The 21,866-nt window shown below is 50.2% G+C and overlaps 3 protein-coding genes across 7 annotated transcripts in view; 1 reads left to right on the top strand and 2 right to left on the bottom strand.

Annotated features, from left to right (window-relative positions):
• The window catches only part of FMNL1 (formin like 1), a 53,857-nt gene extending 49,208 nt beyond the window's left edge, over window positions 1-4,649 (top strand). For all 4 annotated transcript variants that reach the window (XM_072645964.1, XM_072645962.1, XM_072645965.1 and 1 more), the window contains 5 exons: window positions 236-399; window positions 907-1,008; window positions 2,473-2,571; window positions 2,998-3,118; window positions 3,997-4,649. In XM_072645964.1, the coding sequence (XP_072502065.1) occupies window positions 236-399; window positions 907-1,008; window positions 2,473-2,571; window positions 2,998-3,118; window positions 3,997-4,100 (590 nt within the window). In that variant the 3' untranslated portion in view covers window positions 4,101-4,649. The remainder of the gene's footprint in view (window positions 1-235; window positions 400-906; window positions 1,009-2,472; window positions 2,572-2,997; window positions 3,119-3,996) is intronic.
• A 72-nt stretch (window positions 4,650-4,721) lies between these two features.
• SPATA32 (spermatogenesis associated 32) lies at window positions 4,722-17,494 on the bottom strand. The gene is made up of 14 exons (XM_072645966.1): window positions 17,357-17,494; window positions 14,794-14,848; window positions 14,066-14,473; window positions 13,606-13,666; window positions 12,106-13,193; window positions 9,521-9,575; window positions 8,740-8,876; window positions 8,397-8,503; window positions 7,821-7,964; window positions 7,263-7,334; window positions 5,739-5,859; window positions 5,285-5,469; window positions 4,996-5,151; window positions 4,722-4,888 (listed from the first exon to the last, which is right to left on the bottom strand). The coding sequence occupies exons 1-14, from the start codon at window positions 17,367-17,369 to the stop codon at window positions 4,740-4,742; spliced, it is 2,751 nt and encodes a 916-aa protein (XP_072502067.1). The 5' UTR covers window positions 17,370-17,494; the 3' UTR covers window positions 4,722-4,739.
• Window positions 17,495-19,214: 1,720 nt separating this feature from the next.
• MAP3K14 (mitogen-activated protein kinase kinase kinase 14) overlaps window positions 19,215-21,866 on the bottom strand; it is a 43,669-nt gene continuing 41,017 nt past the window's right edge. For both annotated transcript variants that reach the window (XM_072645961.1, XM_072645960.1), the window contains exon 16: window positions 19,215-21,837. In XM_072645961.1, the coding sequence (XP_072502062.1) occupies window positions 21,673-21,837 (165 nt within the window). In that variant the 3' untranslated portion in view covers window positions 19,215-21,672. The remainder of the gene's footprint in view (window positions 21,838-21,866) is intronic.

The raw sequence follows: 21,866 nt of genomic DNA, 5'->3' as shown, positions 1-21,866 counted from the left end.
CTCAGTCCTCAGGGTTTACTCAGGGGGAAGGGGGAAGCCAGGCAGCAGACTGACTATGAGGGATGACTGAATGAGGAAAGGAAAATAAGAAATGAGTTCAAATGTGGCCTCAGATACTTCATAACTACATGACCTTGGGCAAGTCTCTTGACCCTGACTGCCTCAAAAAGAAAGAAATGAGGGTAAGAGAAATTCTGTCTCTCCCTGACATGTTGCTCACCTCTCCTCCCTCCAGTGTCCCTAGACAGTGTTCTCCAGGACACTCGAGGTCTCCAGCGAGGCATGGAGCTGACGAGGAGGGAGTTCATGCGCCAAGATGATAATCCAGTGTTGAAGGAATTCCTGAAGGCCAATAGTCCCAGCATGGAGAAGCTGTTGGCCGATGGCAAGACAGCCCAGGTGGGATGACACAGGGCAGGGCTCTTTGCCAGTGGGTGGGGCTGTAGGGAATGACGAGTGCACAGGGCAGGCACGCATGGGGATTTGGACACATACACACACACACACACACACATCAAGGGGCTATGGCAGAAAGGCATCCCAGCGGGATGAGCCTTTCGTCCTGTTATCTCTTATGAGATGTAAAGACCAAAAACAGAACTCTTTCTGCCGTCATGGATCTTATTTACTCCTCAGGAATATCAGAGATGGGTTAGAGCCGGAGAACCCAGGCATAGCTGGACTGGGGGGGCCTGGTACCAGAGGGTTATAGGGTCAGGACCATGGTGGGGGACATTGGGGGTGGAGAGCTGTTGAGATCAGGAAAAGACCCTTGAGGACTTCCTTCCCTGGGGTGGAACCCGGACTGCAGTGGGACAGGGGTCAGGTGGGGAGCTGGAGGTCAGACTGGACAGGGCTGAGCTGTGGTGGTGATACATCAGACTGATGGGAGCCACCTACCTACAGGAAGCGTATGAATCTGTGGTGGAGTACTTCGGGGAGAATCCCAAGACCACACCTCCATCTATGTTCTTCCCTGTGTTCAGTCGCTTTGTCAAAGCCTATAAGGTATTGGGGAGGGGCTTGAGAAGGAGAGGGGCTGTGTGACCCCCAAGAGGTCCTGGGGTTATTGGAATTTCTGGGCCAGGCATCATCTGTTTTCTGTGGGGCATGATTGCAGAGCGTTGGACTGGGGAGTCAGGAAGTCTTGGGTTTAAAAATCCTCCTCACACATTTACTGTCTGACTCTGGGCTAACTTCAAGTCTCATCCTCAGTTCCCTCATCTGTAAAATGGGCATAATAACAGAAGCTACACCACATAGGATAGTTGAGAAGATAACGGTCATGTAAAGCCTTAAAGTGCTACGTAAATGTGACCTGTTAATAGACTTGTGACTAGCTTCTAGCTAGGGTCAGGACAAAGCCCTAGTGGTTTTGTTTGTTTTTATCTGTTTTTGAAGCCAGTCAGGGTTAAGTGACTTGCCTAGGGTTACACAGCTAGTAAGTGTCTGGGGCTGGATTTAAGCTCAGGTCCTCCTGGCAGCAGGACCAGTGCTCTGCGCACTAGGACACAACCTAGCTGCCCCCCACCCCTTTCCCACCATGGTGCATTTTAAATAAGTTTTGAAAATTGTACCCATTTTCTGCCACTGTTTACTAGAGGCTCTGAGACTTATAAGACTGGCTAATAGCTAGTATTTATATAACACCTTAATGTTTGCAAAGTGCTTTGCATATATACATATTTATATACATGCATATAATACATTAAAAATATAAATATAGAATTTGATCTTACATACAATATACAAAATATGTAAATATAGAATTTGATCTTATATACAATATGTAAAATATATAAACATATAATTTGATCTTACATATGATATATAAAATACACATATTATAAACATATAATTTGATCTTCATGAAAACCCTGTGAGGAAGGTGCTGTTATTATTCCTATTTTACAGATAAGAAAACTGAGACTGAGAGGATTTAAGTGATTTGCCCAGGGTCACACAGCTGGTGTCTTTGAGGCAGGATTTGGAGCTCTGGCTATGGCTGCCTATCAAAATAAATATGCACGCCACCATAATTTTTTCCCATTCATTCTGCGAAAGGAAGGCTGGCTTTGCCTATTTTTTTCACTGCCTATTTCTGTTTTAACAAAAATTGTTTTAAATCTAGAAAAAAATATGCACAGCTGTGTTATATTTTCTGGCATTAAAAATAAAGCCATTAAAAAAAAATGCAAGCATCTCATTGTGCCCTAGGTGACTGCCTACTCTGCTTACCCCTAGTTCTGCCTCTGGCTTCTGTTCCTGTGGTACCAGGCTCATTAGGGGTTAGGGGAGGAGGGAGGCTGGGCCTATATTCTGGGAGGAAGCTAGGGTGTAACCCTACTTCTGACTGGAGTCCCTTGAGGGGGAGATAGCTGGGAGGTGTGGAAGCAGGAATCCTGGCTAGACAGGGCACTGTGTGGGGGGAGGGGAACGTTCATGTTGCTGACCATGGCTGCTTCCTGCCAGAAAGCAGAGCAGGAGGTGGAGCAGTGGAAGAAACAAGAGGTTGCAGCCCAGGAGGCCGGGGCTCCCATCGCAGGCCAAGGGGAGCCTGCAGAGTCCAAGGTAAGACATGATTCCCAGCCTGCTTGGGTGTTGAGACACCAGGTCTCTTTTCTTTCCTCCCTGCCCACCCCCCATAACCACAGCTGGTCTACTTGAGGGCCTCATTTCACTACTTGTCTGTTGTGGGGCAGCATCCCCTCTTGTAGGAGACCAAAGTCTACACTTGTACAGTGTTTTGCCATTCTCCAGGCAGGTCTTCAAGCATTTTCTCTGGGGATGAGGCTGTCTGGTGTCTCTTCCCTATCCCTCCCTCCCTCCCTCCCACCTCTTACTCCATCCCCTTGGGCATTCCAGTGGTCACCACCTTCCTAGCTGTCTCCTTGAGAAATGGATACCTGGGGTGGCAAGGGTCAGTGGCTGACTGGGATCGGAAGTAAGAGGGCCAGATGATCAAAGCATGTCTCCCCATCATCACCTCTGATCCAGTCCCCACCCAAGGCCCGACGTCAACAAATGGACCTCATTTCGGAACTAAAGAGGAAGCAGCAGAAGGAGCCCCTCATTTATGAGAGTGACCGTGATGGGGCCATAGAGGACATTATCACTGGTGAGAGTGTGGGGGCAGTCACTAGGGGAGGGAGGGAGGCCAGTGAAGAGCAAGAGCTGAACTCTGTCTCTATCCCATCTTTCTACCTGCCCACCTTTCTTCTCTCACAGATTAAGGAGAGGGCGGGCTAAGCTCCTGCATGTTCTCCCCTGAGCCCCTCATCCTACCATGTCTGGGCTGTATTTTACACTCTTCTGGCTTCCTTTTCTTCTTCTTCCTCCTTTTCTCCTTCCTCCTGGTCTCCCCACCCTTCCCCCTCACCTCAGTGTTGAAGACAGCGCCCTTCACTGCCCGCACGGGCAAGCGGACATCCCGACTGTTTCTGGAGGCTGGCCTCAGTGACGAGAGCCCCCTCTAGAGTCCTATCCCCACCCTAACCCAAGGTACCTGATGGTTTGGGGGGCCAGGGGCAAGCTGACCCCCGCTCCCAAACAGTATGGCTTCTGCCGTGACCTGGCTGTCCCCTTGTTTTCGGGGAGGAGGGTAGATGTTCAGAACTTGAACTAGGGAAAGGGGAACTCTGGTCCTTCACCCCACTGGCGTATGCTTGGGGTTGGGATGAATTAGGTCTTGCTTCTGTGTCTGAACCTGAGTACCGCCTTCTTGGCTACATAGCTTAGCAGCGAGATGTCTGGCCTCCAGGCTAAGTTTGCAAAGTTCCCCAGCAATGAGGGAGAAGGGGAATGAGGGCTCCCTGGAGGATACATTAGGATTGCAAGAAATGCCAGGGTAGGGAAAAGCATTCTCATAGATGAATTTGGCCTTGCTGGTAGTGAAGGAGCCATGAGACTGGGTGGGATGGAGTAGGGAGGAAAGGGAGAAAACTAGCCTATAGCCCAAGTCCAGAGCTAAAGGTGTCTGTGTGCATCTCCCAACAGGTCTTCGGAATCAGCCATACCGAAGGTCAGATACAGGCCGTCGGAGTGCCCGTGGAAAGGCCTCTGGCACCTCTCTGCAGGTGACCCCTGACCTCTCACTGTAGCCCCCAGGCTGCTCAGACCCCTCCCTTCCTCTTCTCCAATGTCCATGGACTTCTGGAAATCAGGCCCCCTGGGTCGGAGCCACCTGTGCGAGCAGGGACATGCCAGCTCGTTCATGGAGTCAACAGAGAGCCCCCTTTTCCATTGACGATCTTGAGGAAAGGGTGGTAAATCATGCTCATTTTCCCAATCGCCAGGATCTTCCTAGGTTGCCTTGTGGGGACAACCTTCTAGAAATGCACTTCTTCTTCTTACCACAGAGCGGCAGTAATCCAGGTCTTAGCATCTTGAGGAAATGTTCTTTCTTCCAACTTCCCGGCTAAATGCCAGGTGCTGCCCTCCCTTTACCTTTCATCACGTAAGCCATGCTTAGCTCCCAGAAGTGTGGGACTGGCATCTATAACTTATGAAATGCCTCTCCACTCTTTGCCCTTGGCCTGGGTAGAGAGGACAGGGCTAGGGAATGAGGATGGGGTGAGGGGAGGGAAGAGGGAGAAACCCCTGGGACCTTATTTTTATACTTGGAACTGAATAAATGGATTTGGAAGATACTGTGTTCTTTGTGACAGCCTCCATCTCCCCAGTTCTCCTCACTCCGGTGTGGATGCAATTCAGGCCACTCATTTCTCTAAGGAAATGTTTTATTGGTAAACATTTGGTAAAGAATGACTCTGTGGGGTAGGAGCAGGGGGTGGGGAAGGGAGCTGGCTCTGGACCAGAGTGGGTGGGGAGGGAGCTGGTCCCAGTTCTGCAGTCCCCTCTTCTGACTGTGGTCGTTGACCTATGGGCTCTGCAAAGAAAGGAGCAGAATTGGCGAGGGGGTGGTGAGGAGGTGGGATGACCACTGGGCACCCACCAGCCAGCCAGCCCCCCAGCCCCCTTCCCTTTAACTTTTACCCGGAGCCCGCCGAGGCGCCTCTCGCTGAGACAGCTTGGGCTTGTTGCAAGGCCTGGCCAGGTTGGTCAGCCGGGGGCCTCGGCTTCGAATCCTCCTTTCGGTCGACCGTGTCCGAGGGGGCAGGTTGGGGACCTGAGAATAGGGGCCCTGGACATCTGAGTGGTAGGGAGAAGACTTGTTTTAGGGTTTCTCTCCCTGGAAAGTGGGTTTTCCCCTTCACCTGGAACCCCCTTTAGCCGTTCTCCTCCCATGCTGACTGCTCCCCTCTTCTTTATGGAAGATCCATACTCAAGTCCCGGAGGTTATGCAGGGATCGGGCAAGTTGCCGGTTGTTGAGTCCGGCCAGGCGTGTGGCCTGGCAGAAGAAGCTGAGGCCCGTATGTGTTCGGGATCGGTAGCTTCGGTTGTGTTTGTGATTCAGGCCTTTCCACCAAGAACTCATTCGCAACACTCTCTGCTTGTCTGTATAGTAACTGGGGGAGGTGGGATATGGGGTGGGGAGGGCAAGCAGAAGCAGGCCACTAGGCAGTAGTCCTCACCCCAGCCCAGGCTCTAGATTCCTCAGGGGATCTGGGGTAGGGGACAAAAACGGGCACCACCACCACCATCCCCAGCAGTTGTGGTTGTTGGCATTATGCCCTGGGTCCCCCGCCCCCCTCCCCACTGGGTCCTGTAGGAGTAGCTGGGGAAAGGTGCACAGGAGAGAGAAAGGGAAGGGGATAGATGCCTGGGTCCCGCACACCTCACCACCTCCGCCACTGACTTGGGGGACAGTGCCCCCTGACCCACAAACTTAGACATCATCTCGAAGAAAAGCGTTTCCAGACCATGGGGATCATTGATGCGACTGTTTCTCATCCGACCTTTAGGGGTATTAAGTCAATTAACATGCATTTGTTAAGTGCTTATTACATGCCAAACGCATGCTAAGATACAAAGAAAAATGAAATTGTCCCTGCACCCAACGGGCTGTTCATGAGACATGCTCCATGTCAGCACATACAAAATAGAAGATGTCCCAAATGTCTTAGCGCCGTTGTGTAATAAGGTAATTTTGGAGTTGGCAGCCACTACCAGATTGGGTTGGGGTGGGCATCAGGAAAGAGTTGAATTATAATGGAAATAGGTTTATTTTAAGATATGGAGGTAAAGGAGTATACTTTAAGCATGGAGGGATTGGAGGGGTAGGAGGGACAGCCTGTGTCAAGGCAGCAAGACTTCTTCAGCTGGATTCCAGTCTGAAAATTTGAAAGGTTGTAATAGGTGTTTCTATTTGAATCCAGGGGTAACAGGAAACTTTTTGAGCAGGGAAGTGACATGATCAGATGGGTGTCTCAGGAGCATCACTTAGGCAGTTTTATGGAGGATAGACTGACAAGGGGAGAGACCTGAGGCAGGTAGAGAAATTACATTAGAATCTTTTAGGCAAGAGGTGATAAAAGCATGAACCAAAGGTGAGTGGTGAGAGAAAGGGGATTTGAGAGAGACTGCACTGATGGATATGCCAACTAGGTGGATATGTAGGTTAGGGGAGAATGAAGAGTCTAAGATGACTGTGCTTAAACAAAGATGGTAGTGCTCTCAACAAAAGAAGGGGAGGAAGAGACAGGCAACTCTGGACATGTTGAGTTGCAGATAGTTGAGTGGGACAAATAGGCAACTGGAAAGAGAGGACTGGAGATCCAGAGAATGACTAAGGGTGAATATATGGATTTGGAAGTTATAGTTAAACCCAACGTGAGAGGAAATAGAGAGAGAAAGAGACAGAGGAAGGAAAGAGGAAAGGAGAGAAGAAAGAGAGGATGGTCCAGGACAGAGACCCAAGTTAGTGGGCAGGGTATAGAAGAAGATCCAGCAAAGGAAGACTGAGGAGTGGTCACAGGTAGAAGGAGAACTCCAAAGAGACTGGTCACCAAAAATCCAAAGGAGAAAGAGCACTCAGGCAAAGATGGTAGTTAATAGTGTCAGAGTGCTGAAGAAACTGAAGATTGAGAAAAATCCATCAGATTTGTCCATTAAGAGGATCGCTAGAGTTATCTTGGAGAGAACTGCTTTAGTTGAGTGAGTTCAGAGACCAGATGACAAGAAGTGAGAGAAAGTGGAGGCACTGAGTTGCAGGCAGCTTTTTCTAGGAGATGGACTGTGACGGACAGGAGAAATACAGGACAGTATTTTAAGGGACTATTTTTTAATGGATTTGGGAGGGTGGCAGGTTTTAGTTTTTCATCTCCTGGACCCCATTACCCATAAAAAAATGCCTCCTCACCCATGCATTGGGCAAAGCGGTGGTTGTCTGTCAGGATCCCAAGAAAGTCTTCAAAGTCAACGGCTCCATCACCTTGGAAGAAGAGAAATTGTGTGCCTGTGTTTGCTCAGGAGTGTGTGTATGTTTGGAGTAGGGAGAGGGTTGGTTCACCCAGAGTATGGGTTTGTACTAGGCTCTGGGGGATCCCACTAAAACAGAAATGCCTTTTGCCCTAGGGAGGGGAAGGGAAAGGGGAGGAGGGGGAATATCCAGCCTCTGAAGGGAAGCTCAGGGTCCCCATCCAAGGGCCAAACAACAACTTGAGGAAAATGTAACATCTGCTATCGTAATTCACTGAGTGAAATCTACCAACAAGCACCTAAGCACCTATTTCTACCTTCTGTGGCCGAGAAGTTTGTGGGGGGGAGTAGAGGAAAGATAGGATGACTGTGGGGGAGGAGAGTAGGGAGAATGAGAGAAAGCTTTCTGAAAAGGCAGGGAAGGGAAGAAAGGTGAGGGTGTAAAGAGAGGCTGGGCTCTGGGAGCTGGATTCATCGTAGAGTCAGTGGGCAGACGTACCATCCAGGTCAGCCCGCCGAAGGGCCTCACACACTTCCTGGGGGCTCAGCTGGATGCCAACAGTTCGAAGTGCCCCCTTCATGCTCCGCATGTCCAGTTTGCCCTGGGAGCCCGGTTTAAACAGTTGGAAGACATCCTGGAAGGCTGTTGGGGGTGGGGTGGGGATGGTGGTGGGGGAGTTGGCGCCTTAAAAACTTAAAATTGTAAGGGGAAGGGCAAAATGGGAGAGAGGGTTGGAAGTAGGGCATGGGAAGGGTCAGCAAGTTAGGTCCCATTTTTAAATAAACCCAATAAATGAAAATCTAGATTTACACATAAGGAAAGCCTTTCTTCCATTTACAAAGGGATTTGCTGCATAATTCCTTTTTTTTTTAAATGACCTTACCTAATGCCTTAGAATTACAAAAATGTGGTTTATACATAGTTCTTTAGACCTCTCTTTCTCATCGTTCTATTACCTTCCACCCCAGCTGGGGACATACAGCTATCCTCTCCATCCCAGGCACTAGATTGGCTTAAGCCTCCCTCCTCCCCACCAAGGGCTGCTGTGTTCCAAATGGGAGCTTCTCCCCTCACCTGCCACCTGCCTAGAGGTGAGGGGATGCTCATACTCGGCAGGAATGTCCACTGGTCCAAAGAGACTAGAGAGATCCCGTCTCCTGTTGGCAAGAGGGCTGTCAATACTGACACCCAAATATAGCCTTAGAGTGAATGCTTTTCTATTTTCCCCTCATCTTCCCCCTAACACACCTCCAAATAGCTTTTTTTGGTCCTGGGATCCACCATCTATTAGCCCCCAAATACCGTTAGTTTTCCCAACACTCTAGGGACAGGAATCTGGGGAAGCAAAGTCCCTCCCCATCTTTCTGAGGCCTACTCTCCCTCCCCACCCCCTATACACCAAACCCCTAGCCCTCACCTCTGAGGCTTGGCTCCTCTATCAGGCCTTGCCCGAGCCTGTTGGGTAGTCCAAGAGGCCAAAAGTTCCTTCTTCACGTTTGGGGTTAGATCCGTTGGGTCTTCCCCCACCTCAGCCTCCAAAGACCCTGGGTCCATCTGGGACAACAGTGTACTAACCAATAGTCCACAGGAACCCTTCTTGTCCTTGGCCTCAAACCCAAACCCTTAAACAAAAGTGATCTCCAGTGCAAGGATGCCTGACTGATCCTCCCTAGGGTTTGGAGTTTGAAGATATCAAATTCTGTCTCTGGCATGGAATTTTGGGGCTAGCTACTCATCAACTCTGAGCCTCTGTCCTCATTTCTCAGAGCTGGGGGTGGATCAGATGACCATTTTGGCTGTAAATCTTATAAAAACCTCCTCTCCTCCCCACATACCTTCCCACACACTTTCACTCAGTTTTGTTTCTGGATCCTAGAAAAAGTCTCGAGTCTCAAAGAGCAGAGATTGTTGTGTTCTTAGGAGCCTTGTGGGGAAGGTTAAGAATGACCCTAATATCCCTTTCCCCCCAAATTGTAGCCTCAACAGTCATGGGAGCTTAGCCAGTAGAAGCCACGAGGTTCCATCTCAGTTTCGGTCCAATTTTCCTATCTATGTAGCGTGCCCTCTTGGGGAGACCCAGGTTAGGAAGGTTACATGGGTAGGTGTACTCTGCCTGAAGTCTTGAGAAGTTTGGAGAATAGAAGAGCTCCATCATTATCTTCAGAGGAAAAAGGAAGATGGGAGGATCAGAGCCTCACCTGTACCATTTCTGTATCACTATGGATCTCCTGCAGGTCCTCTGAGGGTGACCACCTGCAACACGGATTTATAAGGATCTTAGAATTAGAAAAGACCTTAGACCTTTTTTGGTGTCATGGAACCCCTTTTGGTAATCTGATGAAGCCTAGGGATATACTTTCTCAGAATACTGTTTTTAAATCCATGAAGCAGAATACCAAATTTCAGTTAGAGATAACGATGTGACTTGTTCAAGGTCACACAGTTACTTGATGGTGACAGGCTAGGGCTCTTGATTGACATCATACCAAGATGCAGGGCTTCTCCACCCCCACCCCAATCCATCGTGACCCTGGCCTTCCCTTCCACCAAAAAACAACCCAGAGAGAAGAGTCTGGGCCAAGGGGAAGAAGCCTGCTCTTCTCCGCTCATGTCTAGCCTCTGAACCTTCCCACTCACTCACCTCTGAATTTCTTCCTCTTCCCCCTTGCTGTCTCATTTTCCTTCTTTCGACTTCTTGTCCCTTTCTTCCTGGTCCCTCTACCTTATGCCTTTCTCTGCTCCCTCTGCCTGCTGTTCTATGCCATATGCAAAGCTCCCAGAAATCATTCCCCTTTTTGGCTCCCTTTCTCCTCCTTCCTTCTCCTTTCATTCCTTTCCCCCTTCCCACCTTTCCCCCTTATCTTTCCTCCAGCTTTGGGGCTGCAGTAGGATCCTCTCAGTCCTAGGACTCTATGCACTGATTGGTCTCTCTCAGTCCCATGGACCAGTTTCTAGGAAGTTGAGTCTTGGTGGGTATTTTGGCAGTTTTTGAGGAATTTTATTCCTAAAGCCAAAGTCTCTGAGACCCCAAAGAAGCTACCCTACCCCACTCTGCACTCTAAAGTGCTCCAAAAGGAACCCTGCCTGTGGCACCAGCCTCAGGTGATAGGGATGACCTTCCCCTCCACCACAAGCAGCTCAGGACTTTTCAGCTGAAGTGGTATGTCCACTTTAAATTGTCTTCGGGAAATAGCCAAAGTATAAATCATGAGATCATAGCTTTAAAAGAGCGAGTCTGACTCCCTTGAGTCCCTGGCTGCAGGAGCTTGCTCAAGGTCATACCAGAAATTAGAATGTTGGTCCTTTGACTCTAAATACACTACTTTTCCCAAAATCATAAATCAATAACCTATATAAGCCCTTAAGAAGTAGCAGGAAGAGCCACTTCCAGAAAATTTTGGCCATTTCTTGTCCCAATCTAAGGAGACCTCCCTGCTTGTTATTCAAATAATCCTAGCAGGTTTCACATTCCAGGTCATCAGAGGGAAAGCTTCTATTTTGCCCACTGATTTCTTTTATAGACATAGAAACTGAGGCCTGAGAGGAAGTATCCTCATCTACCATCGATACAGAAAGACCTAAGGACCCTCACCTATGGGCTTCTGACTAAGAGTGCCGCCATGTTCATCCCTTGTTATTTGAGGTACAGAGCTAGTAGTAAGTTTTATGTGAGAGGAAGTAACTACAGGCAGAGATGGAAGTGGAAAGGTGGGCAATGCTAGCCAGGTGGGACCTAGGGGAAGCTCATGGTGAGGAAAGGGAAGTGGGGGAGGAGCTCCCTAAAAAAACCTTAAACTACAAAGATCAGAAAAAAAAAAAGAACGTCGCAACTGGAAAAGAGCAAATGAGAAAGCTCAAGGCTCCCTCTATCCAGGAGCCTCAGTACAAAAAAGCGGAGCCGGTGGGGAGAACCACCACTGGAGGGTTTATTGATCTTTGGCTAAGCATTTTGGGGATATGATGTGAGGGTGACAGCTTAAAATGTGTATGTAGGAATAGTGGGTTCCCACTTCTGATTCTTGACCTGGAGCTGCAACATAAGAGAGAGAGAGTCATGGGAGGGCCAGACCTTTCCCACCACCGGAGGAGAGAAGGGCAGCCTCTCCTAGCTGGGAGCAGTGGGGAGTGGGTGGCAGGGAAGTGGGGGAGTTAACATCCCCCCTACCTCCAAGGCTCTTGGAGTTGGATGTCCATCTGTGTCAGTGTCTGTTTATTCCCACGAAGCTCTGAAAGAGGATGCGCTGGTCCGTAGGCTCCGCACCCCCCTCCATGCCCCAGACCTTGATTCCCTCCTCACCCTAGAGGTCATGTATGTATTATGGTCAACTCTGGCCCAGGAAAAGAGTCATGCAGGAGTTTGGGGGTGGGGTAGGGGAAGGAATCTATCTATCTGGGTCAGGGGGTTCTCTTTTAAAAAGGGGTTTGAACTCCATGGAAATTATTACCCTCCCTCCTCCTCCACCCCTTATATATGTGGAACAGCTGGCACTATGGGCCACACTGCCCTCATTCTCCATGGTTCCAGGGGCTCCTTAGCTCCCATCACCGTGTTCCTCCCACCTCCACCTCCTCTGTGATTTCTACATAGCATCATTCTATTTCCTTGCTCCTACCTGACCTTCTATCTTCTATCCCTTTCCCCCTTCTGTAGGGGATGGGGTAGTATTATGTACATTCACTTGTGAGAGGAAATCCTCTTCTCTTCCTCCCCCAAAGAACACAAATATATACATATATACAAATGAGGTCTTGAAGGTTGCGTGGGAACTAGGATTCTACTTACTCTTTCCAAGGTCCCGATGACATTGGAACTAAAGATGGAGACTGCAGATGATTAATTTCCCCTTCCATGGATGCTCTTTCTGAGGCTGACTTGGTCATGTGCAGGGCATAGCCTGGTTTCAGGGCAAACTCCTGACTGATGGACTTCTGAGGCTCCCCTGCTTCTGGTGGCTTCAGAAGAGGCAAAGGTGAGGCTGGTTGCTCAGTTGCAATGGAAAGGTCCGTGGTTGACCCTTGGGTCATGGGTGACCTTGAATCCATTCTCAGCCCTGGGGAAGACTTGCAGGAAATCAGAGCTTTGGAATCTAGTATTAGGTCTGTGACAGAGGAATTTCGGGAGGTCACAGTGCTAGAAATCAGTGCTGGGGGAAGGCTGGCAGATGTCGGACGAGAGTCTAGCATTCTGAAGTACAATGGCTCTGAGAATTTAGCAGAGAAGTTTCGGGAAGATAACGATTTGATTCCTGAGGATAACCTTTCTGGTAGTAATGCTTGAATGGGGCTCTGGGGTGGGAAACCTTCAATGCCTAAGCTTGGATGAGAGGTTTGAACTCTAACGTCCTCCATGAACATCTTGGACAATTTGTTGGCAGAGAGCAGGCTTTCCCTGGAGGTTCTTTCTATAGATTTCTGGAAAGGCCAATCTCGCATTGGGAATGGGTGGCGTCCTATATTTAATGGTGGCTTGAGGCTATTGTCAGATGCCTGTATCAGCTTGTCCATCCGAAACAGGTGCTTGGAGGTTTGCACAAAGACAGATCGGAATGTGTGGTGCTGACCAGCCTTCACCTTCACGGGCTCCGAGCTCTGGGGCTCATGGGAAATACTTAACTCCAATGTCCCCTTTGGCCCAACAGCTGTCTGGATCTGGACATTTACTCTGGGTGCCGAGGGCACAATCTTTGGGGCCAGGTTGAATGCCAGATTGGAGGTTTGAACAAAAACACTGACTGGAACAGGGACTTCTTCATCTTCTATCTCTGACTCGGATTCTGGGAGCAGTTGAGGGTCTGGATCCAATTCGGATTCCAACTCAGACTCCGACTCCAGGTCCTGCTCTGCTTCCACGTCAAGGGTGTCATCTAACTGCTGCAGAGGGCAAGAGCCCATGGGCCACCCTCCCTTTCCCAACACAGACACACACACTTCTGCCAACAGTGCCGCCGTCTCCTCCTCCTCCTTCCCTTCCCCTACCTGCATTTCCTGTTCCCTCCTTGGGACAAGTGGCTAAGGGATAGGGATGATGCACATGTGGGGACACAGCAGGCAGAAAGGCCCTGGGAGCTAGGCAGCGAGATTTCAGAGTGGGCAAAGGGCAGGTACTGTGGTCTAGGAAAACTGCCAACCCTCTCCAAGGACTCCACTGGTCAGTGGGAGAGAGGAGCAATGGAGAGGTAGTTTTCAAGTTGGAAACAGACACTACCTTTGATTACCTCCCATCCCAGGAGAGATGGCCCCAGAAAAGAGGGTCCCATGCCCCACAAAAAGTTGACTCTGTTACCTCGATCTCATCTTCCACAGGCTCAGGTTGGGGATCAGGGTCCTCCTGAAAGTCGTCACTGCTAAGAATAAAAAAGGTCACTGAGCTGGGGGGCGGGGCAAGGAGCAACGGGGCGTATGTAGATGTGTGTGTGTGTGTGTGTGTGTGTGTGTGTGTGTGTGTGTGTGGGGTTAGGGCCTCACGGCTTCCTCCTTAAAGTTTCCTGGGTGCCCTTGGGCCCACTTCCTCTGCCACTTGCCAGGAGGCTGGGGAGAGAGCTGACTTTCTGCATTGGCTGCCAGGGTGCGATGGGGAGCAACAGATCCCTAAATTCTGGGTCTGACTCCTCAAGGAGAAGGTTCAGAGGGAGCCGTGAGATGGGACTCAGCCCACCCCAGCCAGCCCCTTCCCCCTGGGGACCCCTCAGCCTACGAGGGAGGGGTGGGCGGAAGGCAGGACCAGGGGCAAGTTTTTAGCTCACCCTGTTTTTGTGCCCCAGCTTGTTGTCAAGGTCACCGCCACCACAAAAGACTTGTTTGGAGCTGAGCCTCTCTCTTCTTTGTTCCCCCCCTCCTCCTCCTCCTCCTCCAATTCCTCCTCCAATTCCTCTTCCTCCTCCTCCTCCTCCTCTTGCTTCTCCTCCTCCTCCTCCAATTCCTCCTCCACCTCCTCCTCTTCGACCCTCCTGAGATCTGACCCTTGCTGGCTAAGAGCGTCAAAGCCCCCAAAGGGCTTAGTCTTGAGTTCCTCCTTGTAGGAGAAGTCATGGGGGTACTGGGAAGTCACCCCTGAAATAAACGCAGGCGTGCGTTCGGCACATCTATACTCATCATAGAAGGGGAGGCTGTGGAGTTGGTCCCCATCATTCCCTTTCCCCTTCAGGATACTCCTATGAAGAGCAAAATGGGGTTATGGCACTTTCTAACCTTGAGTTCCTAGTCTCCTGGGAAGCTTCCAGTAATTAATCACCAAAGGGACTGAGGAGAAGGCTGGGGGAGGGGGGAGGCTCTTTTCCTCTCTTCTTCCCCCTCCCCCAGGTGGATCAGGTTCAAGTTTCTGGAGTTGTGTGTGGGGAGTAGGATGAGGATGGGATAAGGAGTAAGGTAGGGAGATAGGGAGAGAGGGGTTGGGACCTTGGGATGGCAGGTGATGTGTTGGGGGATGGAGCAGTGAGAAATAATAGAGGTTTGGGATGGGTCTGGGCCTCACTGTGTCTCCACGACCTCCACAGACTTCTTACTACAGCAAGGAAATCCGTTGACACCTAGTGAAAAATGGGGAAAAATGTGAAAAGGTCATTGCAGAATGCTTCTGAGAAGGTGGCCTTATCTTTTCCCCTTTTCCTGGAGCTCCACCTTCCATGGGGTTCAATCCTATCACTCCCAGCTCTCATCTCAAACCCTGCCCTCCACCCCATTCTTGGTCTCTATATTATTCTCTGCCTCTCATCTACTCTTTGACCTCATTCCATCTCCTGTTCTCTCTCCCTCCATCAAATGTTTATCTCAAATCCACCTTCCATTTCTATCTCATTCCTAGTATCTGTCTCTCAGCTTGGTTCTTTAAAGGATTTATTCATTCCATCAATTATTCCCTTCCTTATACTGTTTATACTCCTCCCTCTCAAACTTAAATTAGTCTTTGCCCACTCAGGGCACCATAAAATTACACTCTTAGGCTTAGAGAAGTTTTTAACCTTAAAACAATTTTATGAGTTTGGCAATGTCGTAATTTAGCCTCTGAACTCAGGATAATGTTTTCCAATGCATCAAATAAAACATAGGATTTACAAAGGAAACCAATGACATCAAAACATGGTTATCAAAATATATGCTTAAAAAGTTCAAGGTTCCTAAGTTAAGAACCACTGCTGTAAGCGTATCTTTTCCTTCCAAATGAGTCTGGACATTTCCATTCCTCCCTCTCTCTGTCTCTCTCTCCCTCTCTCTCTCTGTCTCTCTGTCTCTGTCTCTCTGTCTGTCTCTTTGTCTGTCTGTCTCTCTCTGTGTCTCTCTCTGTCTCTGTCTGTCTGTCTGTCTGTCTCTCTCTCTGTCTCTATCTCTCTGTCTCTTCCTCCCTCCTTCCCTCTCTCTTTCCCTTTTGCTTTCTTTGGTCTCCTCCACACTAACAACTGGGGAACCACTGGAAGGTTTTTAGTTTTTTCATGATCTCAATCCAGTCCTCTCCTTCTCTACTCATTTCTCTTCTCCAACCCAAGGTTTCTTCCCAGACTCATGACTATCCTTCTCCCCTTCATTCTCTTGACATTATTCAATCCCAGGATCTTAACTCTAGTTACTTGAACTGAAAAGATGTCTAACAGTCTACACCATGTGTGTGTGGGGGGGGGGGGGGAGGGAAAGATAAAAATCTGAGATCTTCAAAGGCAAAAATCAAATCTTGGAGAAAGAATGATTCCTGGGCAAGGGGAGGCCCAAATTCATTATTCTTTCCCTTAAGATTTGTAATTGTTTTTAATGAGAAATTCTCCATCCGATGGTGGTGGTGGTGAATTCTTCAAAACTTTCCTCCTCCATAGTTAGGAGGCTGTGGAAGACAGAGCTGGATTTTTCCCAGAAGGCTGACAGACGGTCCTTCCCTGATGGAGGGGTCAGGTTGATTAAGGGCAATGGGAGGGGGACAGCAGGAAAGGGAACAAGTATTTTATCCAGCTTCTACCATGTATGTGCCAGACTGTGCTAAGCATTTTACAAATAATAACCTCATTTTATATATCATATAAATAGTGTGGTTGGTTTCTAGGAACTCTCTAGGGCCAAAGTGGGGCAGTCTGATCCAGGAGAATAGGAGATCAAAGACCAGGGCCCAGGAATCAGGATGCTGGGTCACCAGAACTTAAGAAATGTTGTCATATGCCTTTAGTGTGTGACTGTATCCCAGTCTTTGGGTGAGGAAGGAAAGGGGACTACTAATCTAGTCTGATGATTTCTGTGGTTTCTTCATGACTGAACCTGATTTTTGGTGGTGAAGGCAGTTGCGGGGTTGGGGGAAGAAGAGAAAGGAGGGGACAATCTCAGCCAGACTGGAGATGGTGGTAGCCGAGATTGCGAAGAAACGTGCACACCCAAAGGTTGTGATGGACTTGTGATTTCACTGGCCCACTGAGGAAACTCTTTTGTTGCAGGTTGGTACCCCCTTTACTATTTTACTATGAGAGCGGCTTAGAACACAGAATTTAAGGGATTTGCCCAAGGTCACACTGTGTGAGTGCGCGCGCGTGTGTTCGGGACAACTCGGGCTTTCTAGGCCCCCTCTAAAGCCAGCGCTGACCCAGACCCATTAGGCCACGCGGACTTTCTAAGCAGAGGCCACTCGGAATAGCCTCCGTTGGCATCCTCTGTGGCAGGCTTTGCCAGCTGGCCCGCCCTCCACGGAGCGGAGCAGAGAGCGCGGCTGCAGGTGGCGCAGGGGAAGGTGCATCTCCCCGGGGCTCTGGGTGACCAGCGCGGAGCCCCAGGAGGGGAGGACGCTGGGCTGGCCTCACTGACCCTTCCTCTGGGGGGGCGGGGAAGGGCTGCCCCGCCAGGGAGTCGGGCGCGGGTGCCGCGGGTGGGCCCCCGGGGGTGTGGGCAGGGCAGGGCAGGGCCGGTGGCTTGGGCTCCCTCCCTAGAGGAAGCGGATCGAGAGCCGGGCTCGGAGCCAGGACCGCCTGATGGCCGTGGGACGGAGGAGAGGACGGCTCGGGCCGTCCCGGCCGCAGCCCGCGGTGCCCACTCCCCTCGCCTTCGCCGCGGCGCCCCTCCCCTCGCACCTGTCACCCCCATGCTGACTCCAGTGCCTGCCCCAAATCGGGGAGTGGGCTGGTGGCTGCTGCTCGCCCCTCCGCTTCCAGCGCGGTCTTTGAGTCCCCGCCGCTCCTCGCGGTGAGGGCAGCGGCGGGCGGGGCCGTGACGTCACGGCCCACTGTGACGTCACAGGGTGCTGGAGAGAGCAGAGGAGGACGTTTGGATGGAGGGGCGGGGAGGCAGGGGAAGAGCGAGGTAAAAGCGCACCGCCGACCTGTTGGCCGTGCTCCTCTCCAGACTCTCCTTCCAGCCTCAGCTCCCTGGGGTGCTGGGCTCCGCGCACCGGCTCCGGCCGGCCGGGCCCTTCGCTCCTAGGGGGCAGCCGAGTGGCGCGGGCGTGCCGGGTATCGTACCTGGGGTCCGAAGAGCCTCGGACACCGGTGTGTGACCTCGTGCAAGTCCCAGACTCGATTCTGCCCCCTGCGGGACCTTGCTGTCCTGACCCCTGGGGGGTCTTCTTGGCAGAGGCGTGGGAGCAGTTAGCTCTTTCTTTCTGTCTCAGGCGGGAAGATGTCTGACACCCTTTCCACTGTGCCACCTAGCTGTTCCTACAGGACCTTCGGCAAGTCATTGAACCTCGGCCTCAGTTTCTCTGTCTGTAAAATGGGGATAAAAAGCACTTCTTTCCCAGGGTTGTGTCCTTATATTATCAGTATAAATGATATTGCTTCTCCACACACATAACACATACACAAGTTCTTTCACTTCCTCTCTCCCTACTTTTGCATATGGAAACATCCTCCACTTTTTCCTGTCCTGTGTCTGACTTTCCTCTGCTTGGCACCGAGTGGGTAATTCTCTGGCAAGGCTACTGCACCTCAAGTAACCTTACATACCCGCCAGCCTCCTTCCTGACTCTCCCTCAGTGGTTTCCATAGTACTGTAGAGGGCTCACTGAGCCGTAGCATCTCCATTCCTGCCCTCATCCCCATGACCATGGTACACTGGTCAGGTTTCAGTGCGTGTGGAAGCTCTGGTTAGACACATTAGAAGGAAAGAGTGCAACACACACAGATGCCCAAAGATCTTCTCAAGTCTCAGAGAGAATTTGAATCCAGGACTTCCTGACTCCAGGTCCAGTGTTTTGTTCCCCATGACACTCTCCCCAAGACTGGATAAATCCTGGAGCCTGGGGGCAGGACCCTCCCTCATTCACCTGGTGTTTTAAGGGTCTCAGATTCAGATTAAGTTCATCTTCCACCAACATAGTAAACCAAGAGAACTCAGGTCCTCCTAGTCCAGTGGTTTCAGGCACTCTACCTACTGCCTCTTGGGGGAGGGGAGGGGTTCGCAGGCTAACAGGAATTGAGCCACAAGTGGTTGTCTCCCAGCCTCTAAGATGTACAGCACACTCAAAGACTGTGGGCCTGTGTCAGTTTTCCTCTGGTGGGTAGCTGCTGGGGTGGAAAATTTGTGTTGGGAGGTGTGTTTCATACCCCTTTTTTACATACTCTGGCAGCTCTCATATACTTCCTTAATCCTGGATGCTCAGGACTGGGTTCAGTTGGGTTGGGAGGGCCAGTCATTAAGCCACTAGGTGTGTTGGTCCCATGTCAGCCCCCTCTCCTCCTGGTCTGGTTTTTGGATGGTGTCCAGGGACTTCCCTGCTGCCGGGTGGAGCACCTGGCTTGGTTTGCGTGCATGGAGCTCCAGACTCAGCTGTAGAAGTTGGGGAGGGCACAAGCTAAAGACTCTGAAAACACTTCTAGCATGAAATAAGAGAACAGTCTAGAAAGACTCCACCCAGAGGTCAGAGGAGGTTTCAGGTCAGCTGCCAAGAGGAGCATCAAGGCCTCAAGTACAATCAGGCAAGAGGAGACATACTTGTTTAGGAAAATAATCACCATTCCAAACTTTATTGTTAAAAAAAAAAAAAAAAGGCAACACGTATAATCCAACTCTGAAAAGTTAGTCCTTCCTTGTTGACACTGATGGTGCAAGGAGGGCATTAATGAGACAGAAGGACTTGTTCTCCAGTGTTTGGTGACAGTAGTGTCTGTTGGCATTTGGGGTTCTCAGTAGCTGCACTCAGGTGGAAAGACTGGAGAAATCTGGGCCCTCACGTGTTCCTGCCCTTCCTTTCATGGAGAAATCATATTAAGGAACTTGAAGATGTCCTTCACATGTCTGGGTCATAGAGTTAGAGCTGGAACGGACCTTAGGCCATCTTTTAGTCCAACTTTCTCTTTATAAATGAGGAAACTGAAGGTCAGAGAGCCTAAAGGACTTGCACAGGGTGATACAAGTAAGGAGCAGAGGCAGGATTTGAAATGAGGTCATCTGACTTCAGACCTTCCACTGGAACACGCTGTTGCTCATCTACACTCATCCGTCAGACTCTGAGGCTCTCAGACCCCTAAACTTGATCTAACTCCACTCCTATGCCCATGATGGCACCGAAAGTTCTGGTGGGAACAGAGCCATGTCAAAGCCTTCGGAGGGGGCTCAGTATCCTCTGATGGACCTGTTTGTAGAGACCCAAGGGAGGAGGCCAGAGTGAGGAGACTCCCATTCCAGATTAGCTATGGGGCTGGTGGTATCATGACTGTCCCTCCTCCTAAATGTAAACAGTTCACAGCTGGCTTAATGCTACATGGCGAGGGCACAGTGATCAGAATGGGAAGGGGGCAGGAGCCAGAAAGTCAATATTTACGCCTTGCTCTGCCCCTGACAAAGGCTAAAGTCCTTTCAGCCCCTCTCCCAGGTGGGTGGGGAATGGGGAGAGAAGTAGGTGGGAAATCTTTGAGTTCATTCTGCTTAGAGCTTTACAATTATCTGTTTAAGTGTAAAAATGAAAGGCAGAGGACACAAGGAAACTGACTTGCCCTCAAAGGGGGCAGCAACGCTGCCAAAGTGCTTTAGGCTGCATGAGGACTCAAAGTGCTGCTGTTGGTGCTTGAGAGGGACATGGACTCTCCCGGCCCAAGCTGGCAAAGGCATCTCAGTGCCCTGACCTGCCTCACTGGGTCCCTGTTGCATGGGACACTTGACAAGTGAATGAAATCAAGAGGCTGAGGCTCTGGTCTGGCTGGACCCAGCAGCTAGAACCAATAAGAACTGGCATTATGGGGGGTACTTCACTTTGCAAAGTGCTTTCATGTCGATGATCTCACTGTGTCATCACCACATCCTTAGAAATGAGAGATTAACTGCAACCACTTTTACATATGAGAAAACTAAGGGAGAGTCAATGTGCCTGAAGTCCCAGAAGCATTGGTAGAGCTGGGAATAAAATATGGTTCTCTCCTGATGCCCAGTTAGTTCCAATTCAGTTGTACATGAAGGGAACTCTGAAACTGCCTGATGCTAACCTCTCTACCTGGGAAGATAAAGGACTTCTCCAACGTGCAGTACCCAGGAGCTCTAGTCAGTCTGGCTTCTAAGATGGAAGTGGGAAAGAGAAACTCACGGAATAGGCCATTTGCCGATAGTAAATGACAGTGCAGAAAACACCCATCAGGCACTGTGGGTTCTGGCAAGCTCCATTCTATCGAGACGTGTCACACAAACACCTTCTCAAACAGATATGTCTCCCCTAGCCAAAAATGAAATTATGCCTTTAGGGTTTGTTTTGTTTTTTTGCTTTGCATTTGAAAGTCTCTCATTTTAAACAGGAAGAGAGCCAGAGAAGACTGGGTCATAGCAAGGCCCTCCCTGCAGCATGAAGGGGAGCAGGTGGAGTGCAGCCTGGCCAGAGTGGATCACAAAACTGAACGCCCCAGCCTCCTCATTAACTTCAGGAAGCACCCCATCCTCCTCACCAGTTCCAGTAAATGGAAACAGGTGAGCACCTTCCAGAAAGTCATCCTGTTCACACCTACTTTCTGGGAGGAAAGCAGGGCAAAGTGGCTGTCCCACATTTCCCTTCAACTTCAGATTCAAAGCTGATCTCTCCCTATTGCTATAAGGTGATTCACTGCTGCAGAACAAGCCACAGCATCTTTTCTCTGCCAAGAGAGGGAACTCCTTTCTATTCCTAGGAAGGAAGATTTTAAATGTCTTCCTCCTCCACACACAGCAAGGCCCATACCAGTTCACTTAGTCAGGACTCACACACACACACACAGACACACCAGTTCTCCATCACACTGGTGGGCTGCTGGGCGGACCATCAGAAGTTCCCAAGTACCAGCTTTGTGGTTTCCAACTTCCATCCTTACTACCAGATGCCAAGTCCCTTGGAGAAGGCCAAGCCAAGCAGAATCCAAAGCTGGTACTTATTCCAGGACTTCCAAGGCTGATTTCTAGGATCCCAAGCTTTGGGACTGAAAGGGAGGGAATGCTAGGGCCTATTCTCCAGCTGCCCATGCTTAACTCTCCAGGTCCAAGTGAAGCTGCAGTCGGGAGCCAGGGTGCACTGAAGATCGATGCCTGAGTCGGGCACCTCCATGTCATAGTGTACAGGCTTCCCATCCTTGGTCACCAGGCTGAATGCAGAGGCAGGGATCTAGGGATTGGAGTGAAGGACAGAGAAGG

Source organism: Notamacropus eugenii, chromosome 2, assembly GCF_028372415.1.
Source record: "Notamacropus eugenii isolate mMacEug1 chromosome 2, mMacEug1.pri_v2, whole genome shotgun sequence".
In the NCBI taxonomy this organism is placed as follows: Eukaryota; Metazoa; Chordata; class Mammalia; order Diprotodontia; family Macropodidae; genus Notamacropus; species Notamacropus eugenii.
Note: the sequence above shows the minus strand (reverse complement) of the source record. Positions and strands in the feature narration are given on the sequence as shown.

Bases quoted from the DNA above. Each gene is read 5' to 3' on its own strand.
- SPATA32 (XM_072645966.1), bottom strand. The intron at 13,667-14,065 runs GTGAGCTAAAAA...TTTTATTCTTAG, and splicing joins AGCTGGGGCACAAAAACAGG to CAGTGACGACTTTCAGGAGG. The intron at 7,965-8,396 runs GTGAGGGGAGAA...CACCCCCAACAG, and splicing joins CACCTCTAGGCAGGTGGCAG to CCTTCCAGGATGTCTTCCAA.